This window comes from Tenrec ecaudatus, chromosome 8, assembly GCF_050624435.1.
Source record: "Tenrec ecaudatus isolate mTenEca1 chromosome 8, mTenEca1.hap1, whole genome shotgun sequence".
Taxonomy (NCBI): domain Eukaryota; kingdom Metazoa; phylum Chordata; class Mammalia; order Afrosoricida; family Tenrecidae; genus Tenrec; species Tenrec ecaudatus.
In genome coordinates, this window is record NC_134537.1 from 139,811,012 (window position 1) to 139,831,171 (window position 20,160).

General features: G+C 51.7%; 3 protein-coding genes across 3 annotated transcripts; 1 reads left to right on the forward strand and 2 right to left on the reverse strand.

Annotated features, from left to right (window-relative positions):
• Positions 1-2,857: 2,857 nt before the first annotated feature.
• MOGS (mannosyl-oligosaccharide glucosidase) lies at positions 2,858-6,536 on the forward strand. The gene is made up of 4 exons (XM_075556907.1): positions 2,858-3,364; positions 3,537-3,763; positions 4,211-4,407; positions 4,608-6,536. Exons 1-4 carry the CDS (start codon positions 3,022-3,024, stop codon positions 6,349-6,351), a joined length of 2,511 nt encoding a protein of 836 aa, XP_075413022.1. The 5' UTR covers positions 2,858-3,021; the 3' UTR covers positions 6,352-6,536.
• Positions 6,537-6,662: 126 nt separating this feature from the next.
• On the reverse strand, positions 6,663-9,014 carry WBP1 (WW domain binding protein 1). Its single transcript, XM_075556909.1, has 4 exons — positions 8,785-9,014; positions 7,838-7,940; positions 7,537-7,713; positions 6,663-7,351 (listed from the first exon to the last, which is right to left on the reverse strand). The coding sequence occupies exons 1-4, from the start codon at positions 8,851-8,853 to the stop codon at positions 6,891-6,893; spliced, it is 810 nt and encodes a 269-aa protein (XP_075413024.1). The 5' UTR covers positions 8,854-9,014; the 3' UTR covers positions 6,663-6,890.
• A 387-nt stretch (positions 9,015-9,401) lies between these two features.
• Positions 9,402-15,218, reverse strand: INO80B (INO80 complex subunit B). The gene is made up of 5 exons (XM_075556908.1): positions 14,949-15,218; positions 14,534-14,726; positions 14,195-14,313; positions 13,865-14,034; positions 9,402-10,017 (listed from the first exon to the last, which is right to left on the reverse strand). The coding sequence occupies exons 1-5, from the start codon at positions 15,148-15,150 to the stop codon at positions 9,496-9,498; spliced, it is 1,206 nt and encodes a 401-aa protein (XP_075413023.1). The 5' UTR covers positions 15,151-15,218; the 3' UTR covers positions 9,402-9,495.
• Between the last annotated feature and the right edge of the window lie 4,942 nt (positions 15,219-20,160).

Consider the following 20,160-nt stretch of genomic DNA (forward strand, 5'->3'; position numbering starts at 1 on the left):
AAAGGGAGTCCCTGGGTGGGACAAACATTTAAAGGTTCAGCTATTAATAGAAAGTTTGGTGATTCAGAAGAGAGATGTGGCAATCTACTGAAAAAAAACAGTTAATTGAAAACCCACGAGCCCGGTCTTGCCCAGGTAAATATGGGATCATCAGGAGTGCAAGACGACTCCTTTTGTTTCTGTTTTGAAATCTTTAAAGGACTCCCCTTTCCCGCTATATATTTTTATAAATAATTTTATTGGGGGCTCTTGCAGCCCTTAAAACAATCCACACATCAGTTGTATCAAGCATGTTTTTACATATGTTGCTATTATTTTCAAAACATTTTCTTTCTACTTGAGGCCTTGGCATCAGCTCCTCTCCCCTCCCCCATCTCATGAACCCTTGATAAAGCATGCTATTATTTTCATACCCATCTCCCTTTTAAAAAGCTAAGGCAGCAGGAGACATGGCAGTAATGAAGAACCCAGCTGCGAAGGCCTGGCTGGAAATTCCAGCTCTGCCCATAAGTAGCTATGTGACTTTTTACCGACCGTATCTACTCGACCCGAGTTTAAGCCGAGTACCTAATTTATCACCTGGGAAACCAGAAAAACTGATTGACTCGAGTATATTCCTCTAGGGTGGAAAATGCAGAAGCTATTGGTGAGTTTCAATAATCAAAACAAATGAAAATAAAATTACTAAAAATTGAGGCATGTGGGGTAATGTATTTAAATATTTATTTTAAATAAAAATATAAAAGGACAAGTCATTTAACATTAGTAAATCTGTACAGTAAGTGGAAAATAGGTTCAACAAAAACAATAAGGTATCAACAATGATAATTTAAGAGTACTATTCCTTGAGCTCAATCAGCAACCAAGCTAAAATATAAAGAGTTAAAATCCTTCAAAACTGGATTCCTCATCATCATCATCATCATCCGTATCCAATGCAGAGCTTCAGCTGGTGTGAGGTCATCATAGATGCTGTCCTCACTGAGATCACTCATCACCATCACTGCTGTCATTTTCATACAAAGCACAGTCTTCTCTGCCATCCATAGCATTACTAATACTACATTTCTGGAAGGCACGTAACAACATGTCTTCTGGAATGTCTTCTCGAACCCACTTTGCTATTAACTCTATGTCAGGCTTCATGACATAGAGTCGGGCTTGACCAGATGACATCCATTCATGCCACTGACTCGTGTATAAGCCGAACGCCAGTTTTTCAGCACATTTTTTGTGCTGAAAAACTCGGCTTATACACAAGTATATATGGTATTTTCTTCAGAATTACTTAATCTTTCTATTTCTGCTCTCTCGTTTTTTACCTCGTAAGACTACTGAGAGAATTAAATGAATCCCTACTTGTTGCATGCTATTATGTTGTTAGGAACAGGATTCAGCACTATTATCTAAGAATCCTCATGCTATAGTGGAGATAAACACACCCTACCTGGATTTGAGTTCCCAGGTTTCCTGATCAATTTACCTTGGTAACTCTTCCCTCATCTGTAAAGTTTGAACTGGATCAATCATTCCTATAAACAGATTGCTGGCACTGTGCTTCTACATTGTGAACTTGAGATTGGGATTTGTTCTTGGGTGTTTCCAACACCTTGCAGTGTCTGTTACAGAGCATGCAATGACTGTTTGTTGAATTTATTATATGCAGTCTCTAATGCCTATAAATTATTAGTTTTGGGATAAAAGGTAAGTAGGAGAACTTAAGAATGTAACTAAGTACTACAATAGATGTAGACCAATCTAATGGGAGTGCAAAAAGGATACAAGACTTGTGAAGTAACCATTAAAAGGCCTGGTGGCATTGTGGGCTGGGTATTGGGTTGCTAACAACAAAGTCAGCGTTTCAAACTCATCAACTGCTCCAAGGAAGAAAGATGAGGCTTTCTGCTCCCATAATGGACATCTCTGTAAAAGGTCACGTTGAGTTGGAATCCCCTTAATGGCAGTGGGTTTTCACACCAACCATTGGGTTTGATCAGAAGGTGATTGTTGAATGAGTGAGAACTTTACTAATGGAGAGAGTGATCAGAGCCAGATTTTAATAAAACAAGGAAGTAGGCATGCAAGATGAAGTACTAGTTTTAGATAAATTTGGATCGGTGTGGAGATACTATAGCTAGAAGGGTGTATTCATAAAGATGCAGAATAGGGTGTTTTTAATAAGAGGGGCTTTGATAAGGTGTTCTGCAAACACCTTTGGTGATGGTTCCTGTTGAGAAATAAGTAGTTATGATCTAAATAGCATTTAGGAAGTGCCGTCAAATGCGTTGATGCTGCCATCTTTCCACAAGCGGACCTGGACTAGGCATCTTAGCTTTGGCGTTTGCTCCAGTAGGTGCACGCACCATCAATGTAGGCTTGTTGGGGGTCTTCCAGCCCAACCTCTGGTCCAGATACGGAATTCTAAACCCGATGGAGGTAGGAGTTTCAAATCCCAGGGTTCGCGTAGGCACCGCCGACATCAGACTTCAGGCTTCCCTTTCGATCATTCTGCGCTGTACATTCCGTGAGGATGGGAAGTAGCGAGCGCAAGCAAAGTGATCTGGTCTAAGATTCAGATAGATTTGGTTTCCAGCGAACTATTTAACAGCTCTGTAATCCAGACCAAGTTACTTGAGCTTTCTAAGGCACGGTTCTCTGTAAAAACACTCGGATAGCGTCCTGGGCCTTCAATACCTACGCAGTCATCGTACGACCAGCAGGTGAGCTAGTTCAGCGAGGAGGCCGAGTTGGCTCGGAACCAGTGGCCCGGGTCTGAGGAACGCGGCAGGCGCTCGGTCCCGCGGGCCCCCCGAGCCGCAGTTCCGGAGCCCGTGCTCAACTTGACGTGGCGAGGCGGGACTTCCGGCCGGGGCGGAAGTGGATCGGAGGCGCGGGCTGCAGGTGCGGCTGGCCGCGGGGGTCGCCGGCGCGTGGCGCGCGAGCTGGGGAGGCGAGACCAGACGGGACCCGGACTCTGCTGCCGCGTCTCGGAGCCCGTGCGTCGCTGACCGTCGTTCCAAAATGGCTCGGGGCGAGCGGCGGCGGCGCGGAGCCCCGGCGGACGGAGCGCGGGCAGCCGAGAGGGCTGCTCGGAGCGGCTCTGAGAGACGGGGCGGCGGGCCCCGCGGGGCGGCCGGAGGGGCGGCTCTGGCTGTGGTGGTCTTGTCGCTGGTCCTGGGCCTGTCAGGGCGCTGGCTGCTGGCGTGGCACCGTGCCCGGCGGGCAGTCACGCTGCACTCCGCCCCTCCGGTGCTGGCCCCCAACTCCTCCAGCCCCGCCGTGGCCCCAGACCTCTTCTGGGGTACCTACCGCCCGCACGTCTACTTCGGCATGAAGACTCGCAGCCCGCAGCCCCTTCTCACCGGTAACCGCGTCCCTGGGCGGCAGACGGGTGGACTTTGTAATCTCACTCTCGACCCAGGGTGGGGAAGAGTAGACCATTAGTAATGGCGAGGGATGGGACCCCTACAGTTCTCGGAGACGGAGGGACACGTCTCCTCCTCTCTCTCTGACTTATGTGGCTATTCTACCCCTAGGACTGATGTGGGCGCAGCAGGGTGCGACCCCAGGGATCCCTAAGCTCAGGCACACGTGTGAGCAGGGAGACGGCGTGGGGCCCTATGGCTGGGAGTTTCACGACGGCCTCTCCTTCGGGCGGCAACATATTCAAGATGGGCCCTTAAAGCTCACCACTGAGTTCGTCAAGAGGCCTGGGGGACAACATGGAGGGGACTGGAGCTGGAGAGTGACTGTAGAGCCTCAGGTCAGGGCCCCAGGGCACCTTCCCCTCAGCCCACACTCCCAGGCCCCGCCCCTTCCCTCACTGGGCGAAGTGGGGTTTCACAGTAGGGGTCCTGAGGCTGGCTGCCTGGCTTGAGTCCTGATGCCATTTAAACGCTGTCCTGTGTGGCCATCTCCACTTATTAATTCTAAGCCTTGAGCCCCTGGTTTGTAAAATGTAAACAACAGCAACTAACTCATAAGAATTCAATGAAATTATCTAGAGTTCGTAAAGTGATACCTACGGCACAAGTTCTGGATGACTTTTCCAGGGAACCTGTATGCCACCCCACTGTGAACCTCAACCCTGCCCACAGTTGCGGTTTCTCTGCTACTTCAGTCTGCCATCCCCTTCCCACCCTGAGGCAGATTACCAGGAGAGAATGTCAATCTAATGCTCACCCTCCCACTTCTGTCATCCACCACCCAGGCTTCAGGAACCCCCACCCTCCCTTTGGTCTCTCTGTTCTTCTACGTGGTGACAGATGGCAAGGAAGCCCTAGTGCCTGAAGTTGGGACCAAGGGGCAGTTGAAGTCCATCAGGGGCCATACGGATGAACTTGGTGATTTCCGCTTTACACTGCTGCCACCAACCAGCCCAAGGGATAGTGCGCCCAAGTACAGTAGGTAAATGAGGGGACTACACAGGATGGTGGGGGAGGTGGCATAGTGCTGATCCAGACCTAGGATGGTTTATGTTACTGCCCCTTCCCACCCTGCCAGGCGTAGCTGAGACCCTCCCAGCCTGGCCTCGGGGTGTTTCTCCATGTAATCCCCGCCGCCACCTCCTGAATCATGTCTCCCATTTACCTTTTTTCCCCTTCTAGCTACAATGTCTTCTGGTCTCCTAACCCAGGACTACCCCTGCTGACAGAGATGGTGAAGAGCCGCCTGAACAGCTGGTTTCAGCACCGGCCCCCAGGGGCTTCCTCTGAACGCTACCTAGGCTTGCCAGGGTCTCTGAAGTGGGAGGACAGAGGCCCGAGTGGGCAAGACCAGGAGCAAGGGCAATTCTTGATACAGCAGGTGACACTGAAAGTCCCCTTCTCTGTGGAGCTGGTGTTTGAATCAGGCAGTGCCCAGGCAGGAAGCAGCCACGCCCAGGAGAGGCTAGCAGGCAGTCAGCTGACACAGGCGCTGGAGCGCCATGCTGACACCTTTCGAGAGCGCTTTGAGAATACTTTTCAGCTGAAGAAGAAGGGCCTGAGCCCAGAAGAACAGGCTTTGGGCCAGGTTGCCCTGAGTGGCCTGCTTGGTGGGATCGGCTATTTCTACGGACAAGGGCTGGTGTTGCCAGACATGGGAGTTGAGGGTTCTGAGCAGAAGGCAGATCCAGCCCTCTTTCCACCTGTCCCTCTTTTCACAGCTGTGCCCTCCCGGTCATTCTTCCCCCGGGGCTTCCTTTGGGACGAGGGCTTCCACCAGCTGGTTGTTCAGCGCTGGGATCCCCATCTCTCCCGAGAGGCCCTCGGTCACTGGCTGGGGCTGCTCAATGCTGATGGCTGGATTGGACGGGAGCAGGTGCTGGGGGACGAGGCTCGAGCCCGGGTGCCCCCTGAATTCCTGGTGCAGCGGGCTGCGCATGCCAACCCCCCAACCCTGCTTTTGCCCGTGGCTCACATGTTAGAGGGCGGTGACCCTGCTGACTTGGCCTTCTTCCACAAGGCCTTCCCCCGCCTGTACGCCTGGTTCTCTTGGCTCCATCAGAGTCAGACAGGGCCAGTCCCGTTCTCTTACCGTTGGCGGGGCCGGGATCCAGCCCTGCCAAATCTATTGAACCCCAAGACACTGCCCTCAGGACTGGATGACTATCCCAGAGCTTCACATCCTTCAACTGCTGAGCGACACTTGGATCTTCGGTGCTGGGTGGCACTGGGTGCCCGTGTGCTGCTGCGGCTGGCAGAGCAGCTGGGGGAAGCAGAGGCAGTTGCCAACTTGAGCCCATTGGCTACCTCATTGGAGTCAGAGGCAAGCCTGGATGAGCTGCACTGGGCCGCAGAGCTAGGGGTCTTTGCAGACTTTGGAAACCACACAAAAGCAGTACAGCTGAAGCCTAGCCCCCCTCAGGGGCTAGTTCGGGTAGTGGGTCGGCCCCTCCCTCGAATGCAGCATGTGGATGCCCTTGGCTATGTCAGTCTTTTTCCGTTTTTACTGCGGCTGCTGAGTCCCAGCTCAGCCCGCCTCGGGCCCCTGCTGGACGTCCTAGCTGACAGCCGTCATCTCTGGAGCCCCTTTGGTTTGCGCTCCCTCGCTGCCTCCAGCTCCTTTTATAGCAAGCGCAATTCAGAGCATGATCCTCCTTACTGGCGCGGTGCCGTGTGGCTCAATATTAACTACCTGGCCTTGGGGGCACTCCACCATTATGGGCATGTGGAGGGTCCACATCAGGCCCGGGCTGCCAAGCTCTATAGCGAGCTCCGTGCCAACGTGGTGGGCAATGTCTTGCGGCAGTACCAGGCAACAGGCTTCCTATGGGAGCAGTACAGTGACCGGGATGGGCGGGGCATGGGCTGCCGCCCTTTCCAGGGCTGGACCAGCCTGGTCCTATTGGTGATGGCTGAAGACTACTGAAGAGGTGGGGTTAGTATGCAGGCCCCCTTTACACCCAGAGGCTTCTGCCTTCAGATACCAGTACTTCAAAGCCTCAGCTCATCTCAGGTATCTACATACTGCCATCCCACATCTCTGGGATGAATGAGTTCAGAATCTTATTTTTCTAAATAAATTAGCAAAACTCGCCAAATTTACTCTTGCCAGCTTTACCTTGCCAGAGGTCTTAGCTGCCTGCTACCCCCAGGGAAGAGTGGCTATTACCTGCTCTCTGCAAATTCAGAGCTCAGGAACAACTTTATCAAGTCCACCACCCAAAATCCACAAGCAGCTGGTTCACATCTCTTTAATGGGACCAAAGGCTCCTGTGTATATCTTGGTGGGGAGGGTAGGGTATGTGTGTAGGGGTGGAGCTGGCATAATTTCCCTAGACACTGCCTCTCTTAAGGGCTCCCGCCTCTAGGCAGATTCTAGAAAGAGCAGGGTCAAGGAATATTCCAGGAGTTGGGGACCAGGGCTGTTTTATGTGAGCAAGAAACCTGTCAAGCTCCCTCCCAAAACTACTCAGGGACGTCCCCTTCAACTGAAGCCAGCCCCACAGGAGAGACGTGGAGTATAGAAGTTGGGGCCAATACACAAGGGGAGTGGTCCTCCAGATGTGGGGCGGTGGTAAGAGAGCTTGCTTCTTTGATAGGCTCGCCTTCCCTGGAGTCTGGGCAGGGGCAGAGCTCGATGCCCGAGTCACCAGTCAGGCGGCGGTAGCGGCACGGGGGTGTGGAGGCAGAGCTCACTCCAACACTAGGCACCCCCTCCTGGTGAGGGGCGTCATGCTGGTGGGTGGGGACACCTTCCACATTGGTTCCCTCGCAGTGGGCAGGGCAGCTGGATGTAGGAGAGCGGTGGGTACATTCACTGGAAGCAGTTGAGGGGCAGGTGGGGGCCACAGTGTAAGGAGGCGGTGGTGTGCCCGGGCGGTGGACCACATCCTCATAGGCTGGTGGTTTGAAGGCGCTGAGGAGGCCTGCAGGGGAAAGAATGGCATGGCATGGTTGCTTGGTTAGAATCCAATCAGTGGTTCTAACCAAGTGGTCTCTTTCCTACCAGGGAACTAGGTGCTGTGAGATGTCTGGCAAAGGGGATGTGGGAGTGGTTCGGGGCCCTGGATTCGGAGGAGCCACCGATAGCCCAGAACCTGGCATTACTCACGGAGGTCAAGCAGTGAACCAGCAGGGACAGGGCCAGCCCCGTGGCATGCCCCATGGTAGGCCAACAAGTTGATCTCACGCTGCCGCTGCTGTTGCTGCAGCCGGAGCTTAGCCCGTCGGTGGCGGAAGGCGCAACAGCAGCTAAAGAGGATGAGGACAGTCCAGAGCAGCCAGAACCCTGCAGGAGGTGAGGAGGGAGTGTCTCAGACACCTCCCAGGCCAACAAGGTCCTCTAAGGCTGGCATTCTGAGGTCCCGAGGGAGGGTGGGTAGAGGGCCTGGAAGAGCTCCTTGGAGACTCACACCAAAGCTCGTAGTAGTAGGTGCAGCAGCCCGTCTCCCCACAGCAGTGACCGCTCTCACAGAGGTAGGGCTGGTTGTTCACTCCAGGACACAGCTCTCGAAGCTGGGGACGAGGAAGCACTTAAAACAGGTGATTCCAGTCCGAGGCACTGTGGCCCAGGCCCCCTGCATGCGCACACAGAACCCCACCCCGTGAGCTTGAAGAAACCCTGGGAGAGAGCCCTGAGGGAGTACTTGAATGTCCAAAGGGCTGTCAGTGTGGAAGTGCAAGGATCAATCCAGAGAAGGAAGAAGACAAAAAAACTGATCTTTCCTTTCCTATCAAGCTTCCTCTTCTCCACTCAAGGCCAGTCCCCTAGGCTAAGGGAGTGTTTTATTAGAATTGGTAAGCTAGGGACTCAGATCATGGGCTAGGGGCTTCAGGTTACTTTCAAAGCTAAGATGCTTACATCATCCCCGAGTCCACCCCCAACCCCTCTTGAGCTTGCCAGCCCTGGGTCTCGGACTCCCTAGGGTAGAGGAGGGGCAGTGTGAGAGCCAGAGCTGGGCTTCCCAACCAGATGGGACTGCCGTGGATGGTAAGGGATAGCATCCAGGGTTCCAGCTCTTCTCCAAATTGCTCCCTCAAGAGAATACGCTGCCGGCCTCTTGTGACAATAGGCATATAGAAAAAACATCACAAACAATGGTTGCAAGGCATGGGGGCCTGCCTCTGGCCACTGGAGAGCCACTGCATCTGCCGCTGCGGCCAAGAGATGGGGTCTATGAGGCTGCGGGCGGGATCCACTGCTTCTACCTTAGGAAGTTTAGACAAAGAGTGGAAGGAGCATATTTGGAAACTCCCCCGGATCTTTAGCTCCGTAGGTTCCACCCCCACCCTCGTAAGAAGGAAGGGGCAAGGGAATATAAATGGCTGTAGTGACAGGCTTTTGGAGCTGTTGGGATACCTGCTGTTGCGGCGACCGAAGTGCCCCCCAGGCCTCCTCGCTGCTGTTCACGCTGCTGGCCCGAGCCATTCCTCCGCTTAGAGCCCCCTGAAGACCAGAGCCTCCTCTATCGCCAGCCACCCCGCCCCTGCCACCTCTGCTGCCACCGCCATGGTTCCTGCCCGGCCCATCTTCGCTACCGCCACCATCACTCCGCCGCCGGAGCTTCCATCCAGGGAGAGCTCGGCCAACTAGGTCCAGGCTGCTCTGGCCTACCAATCAACACGGCCCTTCAAGGGACCGACCAATAGGAAGGCACCGCGGCTCCTCCCTGTGGCCAATCGAGAGCGGCGCCCCCGCCACTCTCCCAGACAACAGGCGCTTGCAAAGACAAAGAGTGGGGGAAGGTTCGCAACGCGGCCCTGACAGACAGCAGCAGTAACCAGTAGCGGCCAACAGAGCAGGCGCCGGCCTTAAGACCCAATGAACAGCGGGCCAGAAAACCGAAATTCCCGCTGATTGGCTTGAGCTCCTTCTTTCCAGAGGACGCCAGATGCCAGCCCAGGTAAACCCCGCTGGAAGAGGCGGGGCATTGGCCTGCTAATATCCCAACACCCCAATTATGTACAAGCACCGGGTTTCATAGAGGGAAGAGGACATTTAATAGTGTGGGGGTAGACAATAAACCCTGGGGCAGGGGAAAGGGCCTGGGGTCCAGGTGAAGTCCATGCCCTAAGTGGCCAAGAGTGGGGATCCCGGGCCCCCGAGCCGCATCTGTAGGTTGGTGCGGTAGCACTGCAGGCTGCACAGCGCCTGCCCAGTGCGGGAGCAGGCATACCGGCGCGGGTGCGGGCAACCGGGGACGGAGCAGCGGGGAGGAGGGCCGGAGGGGCCGGGCCGCTGGGACAGGGGGGCGGGTGCAGGGACGCCAGGTGGGAAGGACAGGGTGGAGCCCTGTGCGCCGCTGCTGTAGCGCACCATGGGGGCCGGGGTCGCGGCCCGCCCCCCACGCCGCTCACCGCGCGGGGTCCCCCGGCCCCCCCGCCCCGTGGGCGCTGCAGTCTTGGTGAGGCGCTCGATCGTCTGGTTCTTGTGCTCCTCGGCCCGCCGCGCGGCCTGCAGCCGCCGCTTCCGCGCGCGCTCTTCGCGCTTCAGCAGCATCTCCTCGGTGAGGGCGGGGGCGGGGCAGCCCCCGGGCATGGGGAGCGGCAGCACTGGGGACGGCTGACTCCGGGCCTTCTGGAGCAGAGCTCGCTGTTGGGGGGCAAGAGAATGGTAAGAAGGCGAGGGGGGCTTGGAGGTGAGGAGCTTTGTCAGCGAGGCCTCGCGGGAAGCAAGTCTCTGGAAAAGGGGATCTAAATAAGCACTCAAGTCGCTTCCGACTGAATCAGTGGCCCCACAGTACAGGCTAGAACGGCCCTTGTGGGGTTCCAAGACCGTAGGTTTGTCCTTCTGCGTAGGGACAGGGAGGGGTTAGAACTGCTGACCTTGCCAGTGCATAACCACTATGCCACCCACGAGGGAGCCCCAAGCACCTTTCCAGACAGCCTTTTTAATTCGGCCTCCTGCCAGGTTCTTGACGCTCAAGATGGAACATCGGCACCGTCACCTGCCTGCCCTGTCTTGGGCTTCTCTTGGGCTCCACAGAACAATTTTTTGTGGAAACCAGCTTCAAACACCATATTCCAAAAGTTCCCAAACCCAATTGTTAAGTGGGCTCTGGCTAGGGTTGTTGGGTGCGGGGAGTCCATTCCAACTCATATAGGTCCACACCCCACAGGAAGAAACCCTGTGCTGTGTGGACCATCCTCACAATGGTTACACTTGAGCCAACTGTTGCAGCCGCTGAGCCGCTCCATTGCTTTGAGGTTGTTGTGCCCCTTCCTTCCCCCTCGCCCTCTACCCAGCACGATGTCCTTTTCCAGGAACTGGTCTTTCCTCCCAACACATCGGAGTCCATGAGGTAAAGTCTACCCTCCTGGGCTCGCTTCTAAGGTGCACCCCGCTGTAACTTTTCCACCTTGCACCTACAGTAAGTGCCTACTTTCCAAAATCTAATCAGAATCCACCTGATCTGATCCATCTCTGTATTTCCATCAGGGGCCAGGTAATTACCAATACGCACCTGACTATGTCAATAGCCTTCTCCCAGCTTTCGAGCTCTCTCGACAAGATTCATTTCTCCACCAAGACGAAAAAGTAATCCACATGAACGTGAACTGATCCACAGTGATTGTTTATAGATGGGGTTTCTAATACAAGGGACAGGTAGCCTCATCTTTCTCTCATGGGAAGGCTGGTGGGTTTGAACCAACTAACTTGGGCTCAACAGTCTAACACCTACCCCACAGCACCCCCAGGGCTCTTCTTTAGTGACTGAAGCACACCTTCTTGACCCTATTAGGCCTGTTCCAGTCTCAGGGCCCTGGTGCATGCTTGTCTCTTTGGAAGGCTTCTCTGGTATTCCCAGTAGGATCTCTTCGGAGAGGCTTTTCTTGATCACCATAGGTCATGTCTCTTCTCTGCCATTTTCAACCTCCCCCTGCTTTTCTTTTCCTTATAGACTTAAAACTTTTTTGGAATTATATATTATTTACCATCTACACACCCAGGGGAGCCCTGGTGGTTATGAGTTGGTCTGCTAACTGCAAGGTCAGCAGTTCGAAACCACCAGCCACTCCTTGGGAGAAAGATGGGGTTTTCTACTCCCATAAATACAGTCTCAGGAACTCACAGGGGCATTCTACCTTGTCTAGTAGGGTCTCTATGAGTCAGCGCTAACTCGATAGCAGTTTGTTTTCTCTTCCTCCCTGAAGGGAGTCCCTTTGGGGTGCAAATGATTAATTGCTGCAACACTAGCCAAAAAAACTGGTGGTTCCCCCCATACCAGCTACGTGGACAACTGCCCCTCCCCCCAGCAGAATTTACTTTAGAGAACAGCACTGAAGCTGCAGCTAGGGGAGAGGGGCATGTCTGATCAGAGCACACGATATCCCTGCTCTGAACAGCCAATGCACAGAGTGGACCATATGGCTGATCCCACTATGAGACACACCATCCCTCGCTGGCCCAGGGCTCACTGGAGACTCAGTGTAGGGACTGGCCCAGACTGACCCCGCGACACTAAGGCAAAACACTAAAGACGTGTGGCAGAGCAACCGGGGGAGCAGAGCAGGGAGCTCCCGAGGGAGTACAAAGGACAGACTCTGGGACAGAGCGTGGCACCCCATCGGACCTGACTGGAGGACACGCCTAGAGTTCAAAAATCAGACCTTGATCTATTTACAGGCTTTTCTTTTTAAAATTTTTTCTTTTAATTATTTTATTTTTTTATGGGTCGTTGGTTTTCTTTTTTGTTGCCATCGCTCTGTTCTCATTCGTTGCCTGTCTTGCTATCCCTTGTTTTTGGGGGCATATTATTATCTCTACAGATCTATCTAGATAGGTTAGGCTGGATGAAAATTCTGGAGGAAAAAACAACGGGACCAATGGTTCCAGGGAACCATGGGAGAGGGGGAGGGCAGGGGTAAGGAGGTGGTGTTGACCAACCCAGGGAGAGGGGAGCAACAATTGATCAAAAATTAGTGGCAAGGAGGGTGTGAGAGGCCTGGTAGGGATTCATCAAGGGTAATGTAACCGAGGGAAATTACTGAAACCAAAATGAAGGCTGAGCATGATAGTGAGACAAGAGGAAAGTAAAAGGAAATAGAGGAAAGAATTAGGTGACAAAGGGTATTTAAAGAGGTCGAAATACAGGCATGTACATATGTAAATATATTTATATAGGATGGTGGAGAAATGGATCTATGTGCATACATTTATAGGTTTAGTATTAAGGCACCAGCTGGACATTGGGCCTCCATTCAAGTACTTACTCAATACAAGAACATGTTTTTCTATTACATTGGCATTCTATGATGCACACCTTCCCAACACAATCACTGAAGACAAATGTGTGCATAAGCAAATGTGGTGAAGAAAGCTGATGGTGCCCGGCTATCAAAAGATAGAGCGTCTGGGGTCTTAAAGGCTTGAAGCTAAACAAGCGGCCATCTAGCTCAGAAGCAACAAGGCCCACATGGAAGAAGCACACCAGCCTGTGTGACCATGAGCTGTCGAAGGGATCAGGTATCAAGCATCAAAGAACAAAACATCCTATCATTGTAAATGAGGGTGAATGAGAGTGGAGACTCAAATCCCATTGGTTGGCAACTTGACACCGCCTTACTGAAGGGTTGTGGGGAGATGAGCCAAGCAGGGTGCAGGATAGCAAAGATGAAACATATAGCTTTCCTTTTGTTCTTAAATGCTTCCCCTCCCCCACCCACTATCATGATCCCAATTCTACCCTACAAATCTGGCTAAACCAGAGGATGTACATTGGTACAGATAGGAACTGGAAACACTGGGAATCCAGGACAGATGATCCCTTCAGGATCAGTGGTGCGAGTGGCGATGCCTGGAGGGTGGAGGGAATGCGGAGTGGAAAGGGGGAACCCATTATAAGAATCTGCATATAGCTTCCTCCTTGGGGGATGGACAACAGTGAAATGGGCAAGGAGAGATGTCGGACAGTGTAACATGACAAAATACTAATAATTTATGAATTATGAAGGGTTACTGAGGGAGGGAGGTGTGGGGAGGGAGGGGGAAAATGAAGAGCCGATATTAAGGGCTCAAGTAGAAGGCAAATGTTTTGAGAATGATGATGGCAACAAATATACAAATGTGCTTGACACATGGATGGATGTATGGATTGTGATCAGAATTGTACAAGCCCCCAATAAAATGATTAAAAAATAAATAAAACAACAACAAAAAACCTGGTGGTTCAAATCCACCCAGACACGCCAGAGAAAATAGGCCCCTGGGATCTGCTTCTAAAAGGAAGCCTGGGAAATCCTATGGAGCAGTTCTGCTCTGCACACACGGGGCAGCCATGACTTGCAATTGACCCAGAGAGCCACAGATAGAAGCTCTATGAGAGCAGGGGCCTTGTCTGTGTTCTCCACCACGGACATCTCCCGGGGCAAGGAACGTGCTTGGGTCATGGCACGCTGACAATACACGTGAGGACCAAAGAGAGAATAAATCAACTTACCTGTCGAGCTGTGAGCAGACGCTCATTGATTTCTTTCTTGAGATCTCCATTGTCATCCAATTCGCCTTTCTCCAGGGCATCCAGCCACCTCTGTTCCTCCTCCTCCTCCTGGCCCCCTAAGCCGCTGGCCAGGTCCCGAAGTGGGGAGGGGGACAGGTTACTGTCTTCATCTGGGAAGGAAAGTGAGCCAGAAAAAAGTGGGCTTGTTCAGATCAGGCCCTGATGTGACCAAGTTAATAGTGGAACACTCAAAAACAATTCTCACTCTCTCAGAACCAGCTCCCTCCCTCCCAGTGAGAAAGCACATTCCCCACCTCCAGATCCTCTCACCCAGCCAGGCCCGGTACTGCTCGAGGGGGACTCCTTCCATAGGTTCCTCTTCATTATCCACAACCATAAGGGGAGACGGTGAGCGAGGCCCCTCTGGGATCACAGTGAAGGTGGGAACACTGCAGAGGCGACACCACTTTGCATGATGAGGGGGCGTCTCCTCAAAATGTACACACACACACACACACACACACACGTGCTTACAGAGGTTTCCCAACCCCTTCTTGGGTCCCTGCTCCCTTACCATGGGCCCTGGGGTTAAGTGCCCCTTTTGTCTCTCAGTCTGCCCAGCTACCCTGTCCCATCCCTGCCTGCTCCTGACCTTCCTGTTGACCTCACCTCTTGGTGCCTAGGACCTGGCCACCCAGCTTGATTTTGAGTTTGAGCTGGGGCTTGGCAGGAGAGGGCTGCGTGGGTCCCATCTCTTCCTCCTGGTGGTGTTTCTTCTTGTGCTTCTTCTTGTGCTTCTTGTGTTTTTTCTTGTGCACGCCGTGCCCATGGGCAGCCCCCAGACTCAACTCCAGCGCCTCCCCTGCGGAAGGAGGGCTTGTTCACCGACTGACTTTTGCACCTGAGACGCCCCGAATGATCTGCCGCGAGGGGTGGCGCCATCCCACTCTCGGGACTCGCCAAGACCATAACAACGCTCCCTCTCTCCTCTCCAACGGCTGGCAGGAAACTCTGCACCGAGTCAGAGGACCGAGAGAGGGGGGCGATCCGCGGAGCCGGGCGTCGCTTGGGCCCCTGCGCTTACCCGGCTCGGGGGCGTCCATCGCCCCGGAGGTGCTCCCGCGCCGCCACAGCTTACTCATAGGGTCCTGCAAGGCCAGGGGACTGGAGAGGTTTGGGACGCAGGCCGACATGCCTTCTCCGCTCCGCGGAAGAACTGCCTCCAGCAAAACATTGTCAACGGCCACTTCCGGGGCGGGGCAGCCATACTTGTGCGGGGCAGCCATGTTTGCGCGGGGCGGGCTTCGGCGGCAACATCCTCCCCCGGAAACAAGGAACCTGGCGAGGAACGTTCCGGGCGCCGGGAGGCCGCGGGCGCGCGGGTTTCGCGCTCCACCCCCCTAGCCCCGCCCCACGCCCCGCGCCTCCGACGGGCTCGCGGCTAATGCCACCCAGGTGGACCGTGGGAAGCGCTCCTCGGGCAGCCAATCAGGAGCCGATGACGTCATCCCGTCCCCACCCAAAGCCGCCTGGGACCGCGGGACGAAGCTGGGCCCGGCGCGGCCACCCTCGCCGCCGTCCTGCATCGGGTCGAGGAGCCCCGGGCTTTTCAGTAATCTCATAGTCTTCTGTGCCGTGCATCCTTCGGTCTCCAGACGGCCGTCGCCCTGAGCATTGACTGCGGATCCAAGGGAGACGAAGCCCTTGACAACTTCGGTCTTGAAGCCGTTTATCATGGTGCAACTTATTGGCTCACCTGGGCGGGTGTGGGTCTTCTTTACACCGAGTTGTAATCCCTGTCGCAGGCTGCACTCCTTGGTCTTCATCAGCAAGGGCTTCGAGTCGGGCTCACGTTCAGCAAGCAAGCCGGTGGCTTGTGCGCATGCCAGGTGGTTAATAAGCCTGCCGCCAATCCCAGTTCTTCTTCAGGCAGTTCAACCTCTCTGATGATTTGCTGGGCATAGAGATTGAATTAGTATGGTGAGAAGATACAATCTGTGCTGGGATGAAAACAATTTAATAACCGGCTTACTGTCCTAATGACCATTTGAAATGTAAAAAAGTAATATACCAAAAGGTAGCTTATTATTTCAAACAGTTAAACTCAGATAAGAACAATAAAAGAGATACGCAAACTAGATTATAAGAATTTTAAAATATTAATGAAAAATACTAAATAACACATGACTGAAAAGAATAAAATTGTTAAGGTATTTCTATACTGCTTCATTTTAAAAATCATTTTATTAGGGGCTCATACAACTCATCACAATCTATACATACATCAATTGTGTAAAGCCCATTTGTACATTCATTGCCCTCATCATTCTCAAAGCATCCCCTCTCAATTCCACCCAATCCCCTGGCATCAGCTTCTCATTTTTCCCCTCCCTCCCCACTCCTCCCTCCCTCATGAACCCTTGATAATTTACAAATTATCATTTTGTCATATCTTGCACTGTCCCACGTCTCCCTTCACCCACTTTTCTGTTGTCCATCCCCCAGGGAGGAGGTCACATGTAGATCCTTGTAATCAGTTCCCCCTTTCCAATCCACCCTCCCAGTATCGCCACTCACACCACTGGTCCTGAAGGGATCATTCCCCCCTGATTCCCTGTGTTTCCAGTTCCTATCTGTACCAGTGTACATCCTCTGGTCTAGCCAGACTTGCAAGGGAGAACTGGGATCATGATAGTGGGTGGAGGGTGGGGGGGGGGGTCAGCATTTAGGAATTAGAGGAAAGTTGTATGTTTCATCATTGCTACATTGTACCCTGACTAGCTCATCTCCTCCCTGAGACTTTTCTGTAAGGGGATGTCCCTTGGCCTACAAATGTGCTTTGAGTCTCCACTCCCCCTCTCATTCACAATGATATGATTTTTTGTTCTGATCATGCCTGATACCTGACCCCTTTGACACCTCGTGATCGCACAAGCTGGTGTGCTTCTTCCATGTGGGCTTTGTTGCTTCTGAGCTAGATGGCTGCTTGTTTATCTTCAAGCTTTTAAGACCCCAGATGCTATATCTTTTGATAGCAGGGCATCATCAGCCTTCTTCACATTTCCTATGCACCCGCATTGTCTTCTGCGATTGTGTCAGGAAGGTGAACCTCATAGAATGCCAATTTAATAGGAGAAAGTATTCTTGCATTGAGGGAGTACTTGAGTGGAGACCCACTGTCCTTCTGCTACCTTAATACTAAACCTTTAAATATATGCACATGGATCTATTTCCCCATCCTCATATATAAATATATTTACATATGTATATGCCTTTATTTAGACCTGTATAAATGCCTTTGCCTCCCAGCTCTTTCTTCTATTTCCTATGACTTTCCTCTTGTCCCACTATCATGATCAGTCTTCATTTGGGTTTTAGTAATTCCTCTTGGTTACATCACCCTTGATCACATCCTACCAGGCCTCCTACACCTATCTCACCACTGAATTTGAACACTTGCTGTTCCCTTGTCCCTCTCCCATGTCCCCCCAGAACTGTCACTCCAGTTGTTTTCTCCTCTAAATTGTTCATACAGCCTTTCTTATTTAGACAGACCTGACAGAACAAAACCAAGCAACAACATGCAACAAAACAACAAGAAGAAGCCAATGATAAAAAAACAACACAACAAGAAATAAAAGCTTGTAGTTAGTTCAAGGATCGTTTGTTGGCCTTTAGGAGTGTTTTCTAGTCCAGTCTGTTGGGGCACAAAGCCCTGGTCCCAAAGTCTACCTTCAGCATTCCCTGGGGACCTGGCTGCTCCGTTCCCTTGCTGTTCTGTTGCATCCCTTTAGTGTTTTGCCTCAGTGTCGTGGGATCAGATTGGGCACAATTTCCACACTGTCTCCAGTGTTGTCCCCTGTAGGGCTATGGGTCAGTGAGGGATGTTGTGTCTCATAATGGGGCTGGCCATGTAGTCTTCTCTGTAGATTGGCTGCTCTGGACAAAAACATCGTCCTCAAGGCCTGGTGGGCCAGGATGTGCTCTACTCCCTCCTCCTCCCCCTTCACCTGCTCCCATGTGCTCCAATCAGATATGTCCCTCTCCCAGAGCTGCAGATTCAGTGCCGTCCCCTGAAATAAATTCTTTGTGGGGGAGGGGTAGCTGTCCACCTAGTTGGGATTGGGGCCAGCCACTCAGACCTCTCCACTGGTTCCCTACTCCATGCCGGCATATTGCATTCACATCTTGGAGTCCTGGGTTGAAATCTGGTCCCTCTTTCCCTCTGGAGATATAAACAATACCCTCACCTTGGGTGGGTTAGTGCCCTGTGCCCCCACTACCCATTTCTTTTTTATTATTTTTTTCCACTTTCCCCACCTCCTTTTTAGTTGTCTACCATGTGTATCCCTGTATTTGGTCTGGTCCCTGCCATACTGCTTGGTCCTCACCCCAGGAATGTTTGTATACAGTAGCTTTTTCCCTATGTCCCTTTTGCATTTTTTTTTCAAAGCTTGCCTCAGCGGACTCATGTTGTACTTGTCCTTTTGTGCTTGGATTACTTCGCTTAGCATGATGTCCTCCAGTTCTTCCCATGCAGCGATGTGCTTCATACGTTCATCACTGCTTTTTAGTGATGCACAGTACTCCATTGTATGTGTAAACCACAGCTTTTTAATATACTCATCAGTTGATGCAAATTTGGGTGGTTTCCGACTCCTTGCAATTGTGAACTGTGCCACAAGGAACACTGGAGCACAGATGTCTGGTCTGGGTTTGTTTCTTGTCTCTTCTGGGTATATGCCCAGTAGGGGGATTGCTGGTTCATATGGTAACTCTATTTCCATCTGTTTTAGGTATCGCCAGATCGATTTCCATAGTGGCTGTACATACTTACAGGTCCACCAGCAGTAGATGAGAGTTCCTGTCTCCCCACAGCCCCTCCAACACTTGTTGCTTTCTGATTTTTTGAATTGGGCTCTCTTTGAGGGTGTCAGGTGGTACCTCGTTGTTGGTGTAATTTGCATTTCTCTTATGGCTAAAGATCGGGAACATTTTCTCATGTTTGTTGGCCATATGTTTGTTTTCTCATATGTTTTGTTGGGTTGAAGTCTGGTCCTTCTTTCCCCCCCACACCCTTTTCTATTCCTCAACTTTCCCATCTAAACTTTGGTTCTTCAAAATGCCCATTGCTGGCAGTGTCACAGCTGCATAAGGCAAGTAGGAGAAAAGTTTGGTAGTTTATTGCTTGTTTTGATGTGCTCTCCCCCCTTGATGCCCATGATTCCCTTTTATAAATCAGGAAACTGAGGCTCAGAGAGGTGATAGGATTTGACCAAAGCCACAGTGAGGAAGCAGAGCCAGCCTCAGCCAAGGCTTCCTGACCCCAGGCTCACTGGTGTTTCCTCTACACCCTGACGCCCAGCAGGGAGGAAGTAGGGACAGTAAGTGGAGACTAGCTGTATTATTCTGAGTTGTTTTTAGTGTGGCTTTGTTTAGGGTGGGAGAGATTTGAGCATGTTTACAGGCAGAGAGGAAGAATGTTGTGTTTCTGAAGTAGCTTGTAGCCTTGGATTTAAAAATATTATTTATTTTCAAGTGATTTTCAACATACAGAAAAGTTACAAGAAGAGTACCAAGAGCTCTCATTTTCTTAAACCGGATTCCTCAATTGTTAAAATTTACACAATTTTTGTTCTCTCTCTCTGCATCTGTCTACATTAATCTGCCCTACACAGGGTCACTGTGAGTTAGAATCATCTTTCTCCACTATAAAGACATCATTTTTTACTTTTGTATTTAATAAATATTTTCTGGGGAAATACTGTGAAACTATCCTATCATCCTAATTGCTTACTGAACCTCCATCTACCAAGCATAGTACCCATTGATGAAGACTGTGTGCATCAATCAGCTCTACTACAATAATTCCCAAGTAGTGATTCTTTCTCTTTCCAGCTATAGCTGCTAGATGAAGACCTTTCTAAAAAACCAAAAAAACCTTTCTCTTCTTCTTTTTTGGGTTTATGTATATATTTATTGATCTCAGTATGGAATCCTATTTCAATTAGTGGGTTGTCATCTATTGCTACTACTTATTTTGATATTCAAATTTGTCTGAGTTGGCCAGTGGGCATTCTTGACGATGCCTTCTATGTCCTTTGGTTATATTTCCATCCTCCTTTGGACACACTCTTATTTACTGACACCTTAAACTCTCCAGACTTGCCTGGCACTTTCTTTGGGTGAGGGTAGGCATGAGGAGGGCAGGCAGCAAGGACATATGGCAGGGGTTAGACAGAGGCCACTGCAGATAAGGAATTTCCTGTTGGCACTGCCACCCCCCTGAACTCTCC